This window comes from Molothrus aeneus, unplaced genomic scaffold, assembly GCF_037042795.1.
Source record: "Molothrus aeneus isolate 106 unplaced genomic scaffold, BPBGC_Maene_1.0 scaffold_128, whole genome shotgun sequence".
Classification (NCBI taxonomy): Eukaryota; Metazoa; Chordata; class Aves; order Passeriformes; family Icteridae; genus Molothrus; species Molothrus aeneus.
The window spans coordinates 203,289-218,217 of record NW_027098791.1 but is presented as its reverse complement, the minus strand read 5'-3'; the positions used below and the strand labels follow the sequence as shown (position 1 = coordinate 218,217).

The following is a 14,929-nucleotide window of genomic DNA, read 5'->3' as shown; positions in this document are numbered from 1 at the left end:
TCAGTTTCCCGCCCCCTCCCCCCCCGGACCCTCCCCCCTCACGTCACGGGTGGGGGAGGGGCCGCAGGTGTCGCCGCGAGCCCTCGCGACACCGGGGGGGACACGATCGGTGACACCCGCGGGGGGGGGGCGGGACGGGACCCCCTGAGACCACCCGGGAATCCCCAAACTTCACCCGGGAGCCCAAAAAAACCACCCGGGACCCCCTGAACTGGGCTCGGGACCCCCCAAACTTCAGCCGGGACCCCCAAAACCCCCGCGGCCATGGCTGAGGGGGAAGGAGAGGACGATGTGCAGTTCCTGCGGACGGTGAGGAAGTGGGAGATACTGGGAGATACTGGGAAGGAAACTGGGAGAAATTGGGGGGGATACTGGGAGGAAACTGGGAGAAATTCAGGGGGAATATTGGGAACAAACGGAGAAATTGGGGGCGATACAGGGAGAGAACTGGGAGAAATTGGGGGGAATACTGGGAGGGGAAAGTGAGAGGACTGGGAGGAAACTGGGAAAAATTCAGGGGGATACTGAGAGATACTGGGGGAAACTGGGAAAGGGGAAATCGGGGGAGATACTGGGAGGAAACTGGGAGAAATTCGGGGGGGATACTGGGAGATATTGTGAGGGGAAACTGAGTGGAAACTGGGAGGACTGGGAGAAATTGGGGGGGATACTGGGAGAGGAAACTGGGAGAACTGGGAGGAAACTGGGGGAAAACTGGGAGGAAGTTGGGGGGGAATACTGGGAGATACTGGGGGATACTGGAAGGAAAAACTGGGAGAACTGGAGGAACTGGGATTAGAGCGGAAACGGGGAGAACTGGAACGGGATACTGGGAGATACTGGGTGAGAAACTGGGAGAAGTGGGAGAGAAGGACTGGGCTACTGGGACGGGATACTGGGAGAGGAAACTGGGAGGATTGGGAGAGGGAACTGGGAGGACTGGGAGATACTGGGATGAACCTGGAGGGGGACTGGGAATAATAAGAGCTATTGGGGGGATACTGGGAGATGCTGGAGAGGGAAACTGGGGATACTGGGATGAACTGGGATGAACTGGGAGGAGCCCTGGGAAGGGGGGGGTCACCCCACCCCTCCCCCCACCTGTTCCGGGCTCCCAAAAAAGCAACACGGGGAGGGGGGGGAGGGGGAGCAGCTGCTGGGGGGGGAGGGGCGACACCAGATCCCCCCCAGGGGGGTCGGGAAGGGGGGGGGGATGGGGGGAGGGGCGTCCCAGTTGTTCTGTCCCAGTTTCTCCCAGTTTGGCCTCAAAATGAAACTGGGGGGGGGGGAGGGGGCGAAGGGGTGACCTTGGGGATGGGGGGGGGGGGGAAATGCTGAGCTCAGCAGATTTTGGGGGATTTTTGGGGAGGGGGAAACTGAGTCACGGAGCCGCCCCTCCCCCCCCTCCCCCCCCCTCCCCCCCCCATGGCATCCCCGGCCCGCGGGTGGAATCTGCCCCTCCCCCACCCCCAATTTCGGGGGGGGGCCCCCGAGTGATGGGAGCAGGTGGGGGAGGGGGAGGGGGAGCCAAACTCCTTTGTGGGGGGGGGGGGAGGAAAGAGGGGTCCTAAACCCCCAAAAATGGTTTGGGGTACCCAAGGGGTTGTGACCCCCCCAAAAAAAGGGTTTGGGGGGCACCCAGGGGGTCCTGACACCCCCCCATAAAATTTGGGGGCACCCAGGGGTCCTGATACCCCCAAAAAAGTGTTTGGGGGCATCCAAGGCATCCTGATTCTGGGGTTCTGGGAGATATTTTGGGCTCCTGAGGCTATTTTGGGGGATTTTGGGGGGATATTTTGGGATCCTGGGAGTATTTTGGGATTCTGGGGATCGTTTTGGGGGGATATTTTGAGATTCTGGGGATATTTTTGAGGTTTTGAGGGGATGTTTTGGGGTACTGAACCCCCAGACTGAATCCCGGAGGACGAGCCGCTCCTGCAGTGATTTTGGGGTTTCATTTTGGGGTATTTTTGGGATATTTTGGGGTGCTGAACCCCAATTTTTCACCTCAGGACGATGAGGTGGTCCTGCAGTGCCACCCCACCCCATAGGGACATAATGGGATTTTTTTTTTTGTTTTCTGTGATTTTTTGGTTTTCTGGGGATAGTTTGGTTTTCTGGTGGATATTTTGAGGTATTTTGGGGTGTTCTGGGGATATTTTGGGGTGCTGAAGCCCGGTTTTCCCCCCAGGATGATGAGGTGGTCCTGCAGTGCCACCCCACCCCTTAGGGACATAATGGGGTTTTTTGGGTGTTCTGAGGGGTGTTTCAGGGTGCTGATTTCTAGTGGATATTTTGGGTTTCTGGTGGGTATTTTGGGGTGTTCTGGGGATATTTTGGGGTGCTGAAGCCCGGTTTCCCCCCAGGATGATGAGGTGGTCCTGCAGTGCACCACGACGCTGCTGAAGGAGCAGCTCAAGCTCTGCCTGTCGGTCGAGGGCTTTGGGAACCGCCTGTGCTCCCTGGAGCCCACCTCTAATGCACAGGTGAGACCCCTCCCCGCCTCGGGGAGACCCCCAGAATTCCTGGGAGGCTGGGGGGACCCCGGGAGACCCCAAGTTTGGGGGATTTGGGGGGGTTTTGGGGGGGATTTGGGGGTCTGAGGGAGGATTTAGGGGCTGGGATATCTGAACACAAAACACCGCCTCAAACGCTTCTAAGAGAAACCAAACCCCAAAATTTAGGCGTCCCCCGTGACCCCTGACCCCCTTTTCTGTGTCCCCAGAATGTCCCCCCTGACCCCTCTCTGTCCCCAGAATGTCCCCCTGACCCTGTCCCCCTTTCTGTGTCCCCAGAATGTCCCCCTGACCCCCCTTTTCTGTGTCCCCAGAATGTCCCCCTGACCCTGTCCCCCTTTGTCCCCAGAATGTCCCCCCTGACCCTGTCCCCCTTTCTGTGTCCCCAGAATGTCCCCCTGACCCCCCTTTTCTGTGTCCCCAGAATGTCCCCCCTGACCCTGTCCCCCTTTGTCCCCAGAATGTCCCCCCTGACCCTGTCCCCCTTTCTGTGTCCCCAGAATGTCCCCCCTGACCCCCCTTTCTGTGTCCCCAGAATGTCCCCCCTGACCCTGTCCCCTTTCTGTGTCCCCAGAATGTCCCCCTGACCCCCCTTTTCTGTGTCCCCAGAATGTCCCCCTGACCCTGTCCCCCTTTGTCCCCAGAATGTCCCCCCTGACCCCCCTTTCTGTGTCCCCAGAATGTCCCCCTGACCCCCCTTTTCTGTGTCCCCAGAATGTCCCCCTGACCCTGTCCCCTTTCTGTGTCCCCAGAATGTCCCCCTGACCCCCCTTTTCTGTGTCCCCAGAATGTCCCCCTGACCCTGTCCCCCTTTGTCCCCAGAATGTCCCCCCTGACCCCCTTTTCTGTGTCCCCAGAATGTCCCCCCTGACCCTGTCCCCTTTCTGTGTCCCCAGAATGTCCCCCCTGACCCTGTCCCCCTTTCTGTGTCCCCAGAATGTCCCCCCTGACCCTGTCCCCTTTCTGTGTCCCCAGAATGTCCCCCCTGACCTGGCCGTGTGCTGCTTCGTGCTGGAGCAGTCGCTGTCGGTGCGGGCGCTGCAGGAGATGCTGGCCAACAGCTCCGACATCGGCAGCGAGGTGGGTCTGGGGTCCCACAGGGCATTTGGGGGGCACTGGAGGTGGGTCTGGGGTCCCACTGGGGATTTGGGGAGGTCTAGAAGGGATTTGGGGAGCACTGGAGGTGGGTCTGGGGTCCCACTGGGGATTTGGGGAGCACTAGAGGGGATTTGGAGGGCCCTCGAGGTGGGTCTGGGGTCCCACAGGGCATTTGGGGGGCACTGGAGGTGGGTCTGGGGTCCCACAGGGCATTTGGGGAGCTCTAGAAGGGATTTGGGGGGCACTGGAGGGGATTTGGGGGATACTAGAGGTGGGGCTGGGGTCCCACAGGGGATTTAGGGGGCACTAGAGGTGATTTGGGGGGCATTAGAGGGGGGTCTGGGGTCCACAGGGGATTTGGGGGGCACTAGAAAGGATTTGGGGGGCACTGGAGGTGGGTCTGGGCTCCCAGAGGCATTTGGGGGGCACTAGAGGGGATTTGGGGGGCACCGGAGGGGATTTGGGGGGCACTAGAAGTGGGTCTGGGCTCCACAGGGGATTTGGGGAGCACTAGAGGGGATTTGGGGGGCACTAGAGGTGGGTCTGGGGTCCCACACGGGATTTGGGGGGCACTAGAGGGGATTTGGGGTCCTTAAGAGGTGATTTAGGGACCCTCCAGTGGTCTCACAGGGCACTAGAGGGGATTTGGGGTCCTTAAGAGGGGATTTGGGGACCCCACAAGGGGTTTTAGGATCCTTGGGGGTTGATGGGTGGGCTTTGGGGGTCTTGGAGGGGTTTTTGGGGTCCTTTTGGGGGTTTTAGGATCCTGTGGGGTTCCTGGAGGAGATTTTGGGGTCATTTTTGGGGGGGTTTAGGATCCTGCAGAGACCTGGAGATTCTGGGGTTCTTTAGGAGTTTTTGGGGTAATTCTGGGGTTCCTTGAGCAGTTTTTGGGGTCCTTTTTGGGGTGGGGGGTTTTGGGGGGGTCCCTGGTGTTTTGGGGGGGGGGTCTCAGCCCCCCCGTGACCCCCCCCCTCTTCTCTCCCCCCGCCCACCCAGGGGGTCGATCTGGATAAGTGGGTAGGTGCCACTGTGGTGTGGTGACCCCAAATCCTCATCCTCACCTTCATCACGCCCTTCCTCCTCCTCCTCCTCCTCCTCCTCCTCCTCCTCCTCCTCCTCCTCCTCACCCCCCAAATTTTGGGGGGGCTCTGCCCATCCCGCATGGACCCAGGGGTCCGGGTGTGCCCCTTCCCCCCCCAGTCCCATCCATCCACAGCCCCCCAAATTCCGCATGGACCCCAAAGTGTGAGCGCGGGGGGGAGGAGCATGGGGGGACCCCATAAAAGGGAGGACCCCAAAAAGGGGATCCAAAATCCCTCCATGAGCATGGGGGGACCCCAAAAAGGGGATCCCAAATCTCCCCATGAGCATGGGGGGACCCCAAAAAGGGGAGACCCCAAAAAGGGGATCCCAAATCCACCAGGGATCCCAAAAAATTGGGGAGCCAGATGTGGGGTGACCCCTAAATTTGGGATCCCAATTTGGGAGGACCCCAAAAGGGGGATCTCAAATCCACTGGGGGAACCCCAAAAAGGGGGATCCCAAATCTACTGGGAGGGACCCCAAAAAGGGGATCCCAAATCCTCTGGGGATCCCAAAAAATCAGGGAGCTGGATGTGGGGTGACCCTGAAATTTGGGATCCCAATTTGGGGGGACCCCTAAATTTGAGATTCCAGTTTGGGGGGGATCCTGAAATTTGGGATCCCAACTTGAGGGAAACCTCAATATGGGAGGGAGCCCCCAAAAAGGGAGACCCTCAATATTAAGGGGATCTCAAAAGTGTGACCCCCAAATTTGTGGGGATTTCAATGGGGTGACCCCAAAATTGGGGATCTTGATAAGGGGTGACCCCAATGGGGAGTGGGATCCTGAAATTGGGGACCCCAATATCAGGGGAATCCTCAATTTGGGGGGGATCCCACCATGAGGGGGACCCTGACATGAGGGGGGGTCCAAGGCACGGTGCACCCCAAAACAAGGGGGGTGCAATGCACAGGAGACCCCAACATGGGGAGACCCCAAAACAAGGGGGAGACCCCAAAACAAGGGAGAACCCCAAAACAAGGGGGGACCCCAAAACAAGGGGGGTGCAATGCACAGGAGACCCCAACATGGGGAGACCCCAAAACAAGGGGGGACCCCAAAACAAGGGGGGTGCAATGCACAGGAGACCCCAACATGGGGAGACCCCAACACGAGGAGACCCCAAAACAAGGGGGGACCCCAAAACAAGGGAGAACCCCAAAACAAGGGGGGACCCCAAAACAAGGGGGAGGCCCCAAAACCTGGGGCAGCGATGCACAAGGAGCTGTGTCTGAAACACGGAACCCACAGGGGTTTTTTTGGGGGTTCAAGGTGTTTTTTTGGGGGGTCCAGGAGGCCTCAGGGGATTTTGGGGTCCCCTCCTTGACCCCCCTGTGCCCCCCAAGTCCTCTCAGGGCGGGGGACACCGGACGCTGCTCTACGGCCACGCCATCCTGCTGAGACACTCCCACAGCGGCATGGTGAGTCTGGGGGGCTCTGGGGGGGCTGTGAGGGATTTGGGGGGCTCCGGGGATTTTGGGGACCCCCAATAACCGCGTGTCCCCCCCCTTGCAGTACCTGAGCTGCCTGACCACGTCCCGCTCGGTCACCGACAAACTGGCCTTCGACGTGGGGCTGCAGAGGGACGCGGCCGGTAAGGGGGACCCCGAGGGTTTCTGGGCTCCCTCCAGGTGCGGGGCGTTGGTTTTGGGGTGCTTTGGGGTGCTGATTTGGGGTGCTGATTTGGGGTGTTCTGGGGTGCTGATTTGGGGTGTTTTGGGGTGTTTTGGGGTGCTGTTTTGGGGTGCTGTTTTGGGGTGTTTTGGGGTGCTGATTTGGGGTGTTTTGGGGTGCTTTGGGGTGCTGTTTTGGGATGTTTTGGGGTGCTGATTTGGGGTGTTTTGGGGTGCTGTTTTGGGGTGGTGTTTTGGGGTGCTGATTTGGGGTGTTTTGGGGTGCTGTTTTGGGGTGCTGTTTTGGGGTGCTGTTTTGGGGTGTTTTGGGGTGCTGATTTGGGGTGTTTTGGGGTGCTGTTTTGCGGTGCTGTTTTGGGGTGCTGATTTGGGGTGCTGATTTGGGGTGCTGATTTGGGGTGTTTTGGGGTGTTTTGGGGTGCTGTTTTGGGGTGCTGTTTTGGGGTGTTTTGGGGTGCTGATTTGGGGTGTTTTGGGGTGCTGTTTTGTGGTGCTGATTTGGGGTGTTTTGGGGTGCTGATTTGGGGTGTTTTGGGGTGCTGTTTTGGGGTGCTGTTTTGGGGTGCTGTTTTGGGGTGCTGTTTTGGGGTGTTTTGGGGTGCTTTGGGGTGCTGTTCTGGGGTGCTGATTTGGGGTGTCCCCCCCACCCCAGGTGAGGCGTGCTGGTGGACGATGCACCCGGCGTCCAAACAGCGCTCGGAGGGGGAGAAGGTTCGGGTGGGAGACGACCTGATCCTGGTGAGCGTGTCCTCGGAGAGATACCTGGTGAGAGGGGACACCTGGGGACACCTGGGGACATGGGGGGGACACCTGGGGACACAGGGGGACAGGGGGGACATGGGGACACAGGAACCTGACCTGATCCTGGTCAGCGTGTCCTCGGAGAGATACCTGGTGAGAGGGGACACCTGGGGACACCTGGGGACATGGGGGGGACACCTGGGGACACAGGGGGACAGGGGGGACATGGGGACACAGGAACCTGACCTGATCCTGGTCAGCGTGTCCTCGGAGAGATACCTGGTGAGAGGGGACACCTGGGGACACCTGGGGACATGGGGGGGACACCTGGGGACACAGGGGGACAGGGGGGACATGGGGACACAGGAACCTGACCTGATCCTGGTCAGCGTGTCCTCGGAGAGATACCTGGTGAGAGGGGACACCTGGGGACATTGGGGGACACCTGGAGACACCTGGGGACACAGAGGGACAGGGGGGACGCAGGGATCTCCTGACCTGATCCTGGTCAGTGTATCCTCAGAGAGATACCTGGGGACACTGGGGACACCTGGGGCTACGTGTCCCACCCGTGTCCCACCCGTGTCCCACCCGTGTCCCCCCTGTCCCAGCACCTCTCCACGGCCTCGGGGGAGCTCCAGGTGGACGCCTCCTTCATGCAGACCCTGTGGAACATGAACCCCATCTGCTCGGGCTCCGAGGAAGGTGACACCTGGGGCACCCCACATTTGGCTGGGTGGGGGAGGGGGGAGGGGCTCCTTTGGGGTGTCCCCAACACCCTGACCCCCCCCCCCCGTCCCCAAAATGTCCCCTCAGGGTTTGTCACCGGCGGCCACGTCCTGCGCCTGTTCCACGGCCACATGGACGAGTGCCTGACCCCCACGGCGCCTGAGCAGGGCGAGGAGCGCAGGTGGGGCTGTCCCCAGTTTGTCCCCAGATTTGGGGTGCGGAGGGGTCCCCAACTGGCTGTGACCCCCCCCCCCCTTTGTCACCTCCCAGCAGCGTTGTCAACTACGAGGGTGGCGCCGTGTGCGCCCACGCCAGGTCCCTGTGGCGCCTGGAGCCCCTGCGCATCAGGTAGGGGGGACATCAAAGGGACAGGGGGTGACACGGGGCGTCACCACCCCCAGGGACACCGGGGACACTCTCTGGGGTCCCAGGGGGGGTCTGGGGTCATGGGGTGTCCCCAAGATGTGTTCCTGTGTCTTGTGTCCCCATGTCCCTGTGACTCATCCTGTGCCACCCCATGCCCTTGTGTCCCCATCCCCATGTCCCCTGTGTCACCCCATGTCCCTGTGACACATCCGGATGGCCTCAGCCTGTGTCCCTTGTGTCACTTCATGGTCCCATGACCCATCCCAATATCTCCTGTGTCCCCCCCATGTCCTCATGTCCCCATGTCCCCATGACCCATCCCTATGTCCCCTGTGTCATCCCATGTCCCTGTGCCACATCCTGTGCCACCCCATGTCCTCATGTCCCCATCCCCATGTCCCCTGTGTCCCCCCATGTCCCTGTGACACATCCGCATGTCTGCAGCCCGTGTCCCCTGTGTCCCCCCCATGTCCCCACGACCCATCCCCGTGTCCCAACCCCCCCCAGTGACATCAGTGTCCCCTCCCTGTGTCCCTCAGCTGGAGCGGGAGCCACCTGCGTTGGGGACAGCCCTTCCGCCTGCGCCACGTCACCACCGGCCGCTACCTGGCGCTGACCGAGGCCACCGGGCTGGCCATGGTGGAGGCCACCGCGGCCAACACGCGCGTGGCCACCTTCTGCTTCCGGGCCTCCAAGGTGGGAGTGACACCTGAGCGTCCCCAGCCTGCTCCCGGTCCCTGTCCCCATCCCTGTCCCCGTCCCTGTCCCCACCGTGAGCGTGGCCACCTTCTGCTTCCGGGCCTCCAAGGTGGGAGTGACACCTGAGCGTCCCCAGCCTGCTCCCGGTCCCTGTCCCCATCCCTGTCCCCGTCCCTGTCCCCACCGTGAGCGTGGCCACCTTCTGCTTCCGGGCCTCCAAGGTGGGAGTGACACCTGAGTGTCCCCAGCTTGCTCCCCATCCCTGTCCCCATCCCTGTCCCTGTCCCTGTCCCTGTCCTCATCCCTGTCCCCATCCCTGTCCCCACCGTGAGCGTGGCCACCTTCTGCTTCCGGGCCTCCAAGGTGGGAGTGACACCTGAGTGTCCCCAGCCTGCTCCTGGTCCCTGTCCCCATCCCTGTCCCCATCCCAGCTGTCCCCATCCCCGTCCCCACCGTGAGTGTGGCCACCTTCTGCTCCCGTATTTCCAGCATCTCTGGGATGTCCCCATGATGTCCCCAACCCTCTCCTGGTCCCCACCCTGACCCTGTCCTGGTCCCTGTCCCTGGGAATGTCCCCATGATGTCCCCAGCCCTCTCCTGGTCCCCACCCTGACCCCATCCCACCCCACCCCACTCCGTGTCCCCATCCAGACCCTCCTGACCCCCCCTGTGCCCCCCGACCCCACAGGAGAAGCTGGAGACGACCCCAAAAAGGGACATCGAGGGCATGGGGCCCCCCGAGATCAAATATGGGGAGTCCTTGTGCTTCCTGCAGCACAGCAACAGCGGCCTCTGGGTCACCTACGCCGCCCCCGACCCCAAGGCCCTGCGCCTCGGGCTGCTCAAGAGGAAGGTGGGACCCCAAAATCACCGGGGGACACCCCAAAATCACCCCCGGGGGGATTGGAGGGGGCTTCGGGGGGAGCTTTTTGGGGGTTTTAGGAGGTTTCGAGAGCTCCAGGAGACACTTGGATGGGTCTTTGGGCTTTAGGAGGATCTTTGGGGTCTTTTAGGGTCCCTAAAATGTGCTGGGGGGGCTTTGGGGGGGAGTTTTTGGGGGCTTTTAGGGGGTTTTGAGAGCTCCAGCGGGCTCTGGGTCACCAACACCACCCCCGACCCCAAGGCCCTGCGCCTCGGGCTGCTCAAGAGGAAGGTGGGTTCCTGGGGGGGGGGGGGGTCTCTGTGGGTTCAGGGGGGTCTCTGGGGTTTGAGGGACCCCTGTGACCCCCCCCTTTGCCCCCCCAGGCCATCCTGCACCAGGAGGGGCACATGGACGACGCGCTGACCCTGAGCCGCTCCCAGCGCCAGGAGTCGCAGGCGGCTCGCATGGTCTTCAGCACCACGGGGCTCTACGGGGCCTTCATCAGGTCTGGGGGGCCTGGGGGGCTCCTGGGGGGCGTCAGAACCTCCTGGGGGGGTCAGAAACACCTGGGAGGGTCAGAAACACCTGGGAGGGGGGTCAGAAACACCTGGGGGGGGTCAGAAACACCTGGGGGGGATCAGAAACACCTGGGGGGGATCAGAAACACCTGGGGGGGGGTCAGAAACACCTGGGGGGGATCAGAAACACCTGGGGGGGGTCAGAAACACCTGGGGGGGAGCAGAAACACCTGGGGGGGGGTCAGAAACACCTGGGGGGGATCAGAAACACCTGGGGGGGGGTCAGAAACACCTGGGGGGGATCAGAAACACCTGGGGGGGGATCAGAAACACCTGGGGGGGGTCAGAAACACCTGGGGGGGATCAGAAACACCTGGGAGGGGTCAGAAACACCTGGGGGGGATCAGAAACACCTGGGAGGGGTCAGAAACACCTGGGGGAGTCAGAAACACCTGGGGGGGGGTCAGAAACACCTGGGGGGGGTCAGAAACACCTGGGAGGGGGGTCAGAAACACCTGGGGGGGGTCAGAAACACCTGGGGGGGGGTCAGAAACACCTGGGGGGGATCAGAAACACCTGGGGGGGGGTCAGAAACACCTGGGAGGGGGGTCAGAAACACCTGGGGGTCTCTGGGGGTTTGGGGATTGTCTTCAGCACCACGGGGCTCTACGGGGCCTCCATCTGCTCTGGGGGGTCCCAGTGTGGTCCGGGGGGATCCTGGGGAGTTTTGGGGGTGGTTTTAGGGTGGTCCCGATGGTCTGACCCCCCCCCCCATCGTCCCCAGGAGCCTGGACAGCCTCCAGGGCCGGCCCCGGGGGTCTCCGCCGCCCCCCCTGCCCATCGCGGGGGTGATCCTGAGCCTGCGGGACCTGATCGGGTACCTGGAGCCGCCGCCCCCCGAGCTGCGGCACGAGCAGCGCCAGGGCCGCCTGAGGGCGCTGCGGGCCCGCCAGAGCCTCTTCCAGCAGGAGGTGCGACCCCCGCGACCGCCCCCAAATCCGGGCGGGGTTTAATTTGGGGCTAGAGGGGTTAAACTCGGTGCTAGAGGGGTTAAACTCGGGGTTAGAGAGGTTAAACTCGGGGCTAGAGGGGCTAAACTCGGGGCTAGAGGAGTTAATTTGGGGTTAAACTCGGGGTTAGAGGGGTTAAACCTGAGCCCCAGGGGGAGTTTAGGGGCATTTTGGGGCTGCCAGAGCCTCTTCCAGCAGGAGCTGCGACCCCCGGGACCCCTCCCCAAATCCAGGAGGTTGCAGTGGGGTCGTGGAGGTCCTCGGAGGTGTCACAGAATGGGGGGGGGGGGGGGTCCCAGTTTGGGGGTCCTGGGGGGGTCTCACAGCCCCCCTGGCCCGCAGGGGATGCTGACCCTGGTGCCAGTTTGGGGGTCCCAGTTTGGGGGTCCCAGTTTGGGGGTCCCATGGGGGGCTCTGACGCCCCCTCCCCGGCCCGCAGGGGATGCTGACCCTGGTGCCAGTTTGGGGGTCCCAGTTTGGGGGTCCCAGTTTGGGGGTCCCATGGGGGGCTCTGACGCCCCCTCCCCGGCCCGCAGGGGATGCTGACGCTGGTGCTGAGCTGCATCGACCGCCTGAGCGCCTACAGCACCGCGGCGCAGTTCGGGGAGGCCGCGGGCGAGGAGGCGGCGGCGGCCTGGAAGGAGATCGTGAACCTGCTCTACGAGCTGCTGGGTGGGGCTGGGGGCACATACGGGGGGTTATGGGGCAGATATGGGGGTTATGGGGTAGATATGGGGGTTATGGGGCAGGTATGGGGGGTTATGGGGCAGATATGGGGGTTATGGGGTAGATATGGGGGTTATGGGGTAGATATGGGGGGTTATGGGGCAGGTATGGGGGGTTATGGGGCAGATATGGGGGTTATGGGGTAGATATGGGGGTTATGGGGTAGATATGGGGGGTTATGGGGCAGGTATGGGAGGCTGGGGGGCAGATGTCAATGCTGTGGCAGATGTGGGTTCCATGGGGCAGATGTCAATGCTGTGGGGCAGATGTGGGTGCTGTGTGGGTGCTGTGGGGAAGATGTCAATGCTATGGGGCAGATGTCAGTGCCATGGGGCAGATGTCAATGCTGTGGGGCAGATGTGGGTGCTGTGGGGAAGATGTCAATGCTATGGGGCAGATGTCAATGCCATGGGGCAGATGTGGGTGCCATGGGGCAGATGTGGGTGCCATGGGGCAGATGTCAGTACCATGGGGCAGATGTCAATGCCATGGGGCAGATGCAGGTTCCATGGGGCAGATGCGGGTGCCATGGGGCAGATGTGGGTACCATGGCGCAGATGTCAATGCCATGGGGCAGATGCGGGTGCCATGGGGCAGATGTGGGTGCCATGGGGCAGATGTCAATGCCATGGGGCAGATGTGGGTACCATGGGGCAGATGTCAATGCCATGGGGCAGATGTGGGTCCCGTGGGGCAGACCTGACCCCTCGGTGCCCCCCAGCCTCGCTGATCCGGGGGAACCGAGCCAACTGCGCGCTCTTCTCCACCAACCTGGACTGGCTGGTCAGCAAACTGGACAGGCTGGAGGCCTCCTCGGGTCAGTGGGGCAGCCCTGGGGGGCTTCTGTGGGGCTGAGAACCCTCCTGTGGGGCTGGGGGAGGATTGTGGGGGGCTGGGGTCTCTCCATGAGTCTGGCGTCCCTCCCATGGGTCTGGGGTCTCTCTTATGGGTCTGACCCCTCGCTGTGGGGCTGCTGGGGTTCCCATGGTGCTGGTCCTGCTTCTGTGGGGCATCTTCAGGGCACTGAAGACCCTGAAGGTTCCCTGTTGGTCTGGGGTCTGTCCTGTGGGTCTGGGGTCCCTCCCGTGGGTCTGGGGTCCCTCATGTAGGTCTGAAGATTCTCTCATGTGTCTGGGGTCCCCCCATGGCTGTGACCCCCCTGTCTGTGGTGCCCCCTGCCCAGGTATCCTGGAGGTTCTGTATTGGGGTCCCTCCCATGGGTCTGGGGTGCCTCCCCCTGTGGGTCTGACCCCTCTGTGGGTCTGGGGTCCCTCCCGTGGGTCTGGGGTCCCTCCCATGGCTGTGACCCCCTGTCCGTGGTGCCCAGGTATCCTGGAGGTGCTGTACTGGGGTCTCTCTGGTGGGTCTGGGGTCCCTCCCATGGGTCTGGGGTGCCTCCCCCTGTGGGTCTGACCCCTCTGTGGGTCTGGGGTCCCTCCCGTGGGTCTGGGGTCCCTCCCATGGCTGTGACCCCCTGTCCGTGGTGCCCAGGTATCCTGGAGGTGCTGTACTGGGGTCTCTCCCATGGGTCTGGGGTCCCTCCCATGGGTCTGGGGTGCCTCCCCCTGTGGGTCTGACCCCTCTGTGGGTCTGGGGTCCCTCCCGTGGGTCTGGGGTCCCTCCCATGGCTGTGACCCCCTGTCCGTGGTGCCCAGGTATCCTGGAGGTGCTGTACTGGGGTCTCTCCCATGGGTCTGGGGTCCCTCCCATGGGTCTGGGGTGCCTCCCCCTGTGGGTCTGACCCCTCTGTGGGTCTGGGGTCCCTCCCGTGGGTCTGGGGTCCCTCCCATGGCTGTGACCCCCTGTCCGTGGTGCCCAGGTATCCTGGAGGTGCTGTACTGGGGTCTCTCCCATGGGTCTGGGGTGCCTCCCCCTGTGGGTCTGACCCCTCTGTGGGTCTGGGGTCCCTCCCGTGGGTCTGGGGTCCCTCCCATGGCTGTGACCCCCTGTCCGTGGTGCCCAGGTATCCTGGAGGTGCTGTACTGGGGTCTCTCTGGTGGGTCTGGGGTCCCTCCCATGGGTCTGGGGTGCCTCCCCCTGTGGGTCTGACCCCTCTGTGGGTCTGGGGTCCCTCCCGTGGGTCTGGGGTCCCTCCCATGGCTGTGACCCCCTGTCCGTGGTGCCCAGGTATCCTGGAGGTGCTGTACTGCGTGCTGATCGAGAGCCCCGAGGTGCTGAACATCATCCAGGAGAACCACATCAAATCCATCATCAGCCTGCTCGACAAGCACGGCCGCAACCACAAGGTGCGTGTGCCCTCAGGGGTGTGCCCAGGTGTGTGCCCAGGTGTGCCCAGGGGTGTGCCCAGGTGTGTGCCCAGGTGTGCTCAGGTGTGTTCTCAGGTGTGTCCAGGGGTGTGCCCAGGTGTGCCCAGGTGTGTTCCCAGGTGTGTGCCCTCAGGTGTGTGCCCTCAGGGGTGTGCCCAGGTGTGCCCAGGGGTGTGCCCAGGTGTGCTCAGGGGTGTGCCCAGGTGTGCCCAGGGGTGTGCCCAGGTGTGCTCAGGGGTGTGCCCAGGTGTGCTCAGGGGTGTGCTCAGGTGTGTGCCCTCAGGGGTGTGCCCAGGTGTGTGCCCAGGTGTGCTCAGGTGTGTTCTCAGGTGTGCCCAGGTGTGTGCCCAGGTGTGCCCAGGTGTGTGCCCTCAGGGGTGTGCCCAGGTGTGTGCCCAGGTGTGCTCAGGTGTGTGCCCAGGGGTGTGCCCTCAGGAGTGTGCCCTCAGGGGTGTGCTCAGGTGTGCTCAGGTGTGTGCCCAGGTGTGTGCCCTCAGGGGTGTGCCCAGGTGCGCTCAGGTGTGCCCTCAGGTGTGTGCCCAGGTGTGCGCCCACGTGTGTGCACAGGTGTGTCCCCAGCTGTCCCCAGGTGCGCTCAGGTGTGTCCCCAGGTGTGCCCAGGTGCGCTCAGGTGTGTCCCCAGCTGTGCCCAGGTGTGCCCAGGTGCGCTCAGGTG

General features: G+C 62.6%; 1 protein-coding gene across 1 annotated transcript in view; it reads left to right on the top strand.

The window, feature by feature from the left end:
- Positions 1-264: 264 nt before the first annotated feature.
- RYR1 (ryanodine receptor 1) overlaps positions 265-14,929 on the top strand; it is a 75,513-nt gene continuing 60,848 nt past the window's right edge. The window contains 16 exon segments of the mRNA XM_066569942.1: positions 265-309; positions 2,367-2,486; positions 3,492-3,596; positions 6,048-6,122; positions 6,217-6,295; positions 6,988-7,100; positions 7,688-7,781; positions 7,893-7,986; positions 8,079-8,153; positions 8,711-8,867; positions 9,559-9,723; positions 10,116-10,237; positions 11,035-11,221; positions 11,797-11,932; positions 12,708-12,803; positions 14,114-14,232. Of these exon segments, the coding sequence (XP_066426039.1) occupies positions 265-309; positions 2,367-2,486; positions 3,492-3,596; positions 6,048-6,122; positions 6,217-6,295; positions 6,988-7,100; positions 7,688-7,781; positions 7,893-7,986; positions 8,079-8,153; positions 8,711-8,867; positions 9,559-9,723; positions 10,116-10,237; positions 11,035-11,221; positions 11,797-11,932; positions 12,708-12,803; positions 14,114-14,232 (1,782 nt within the window).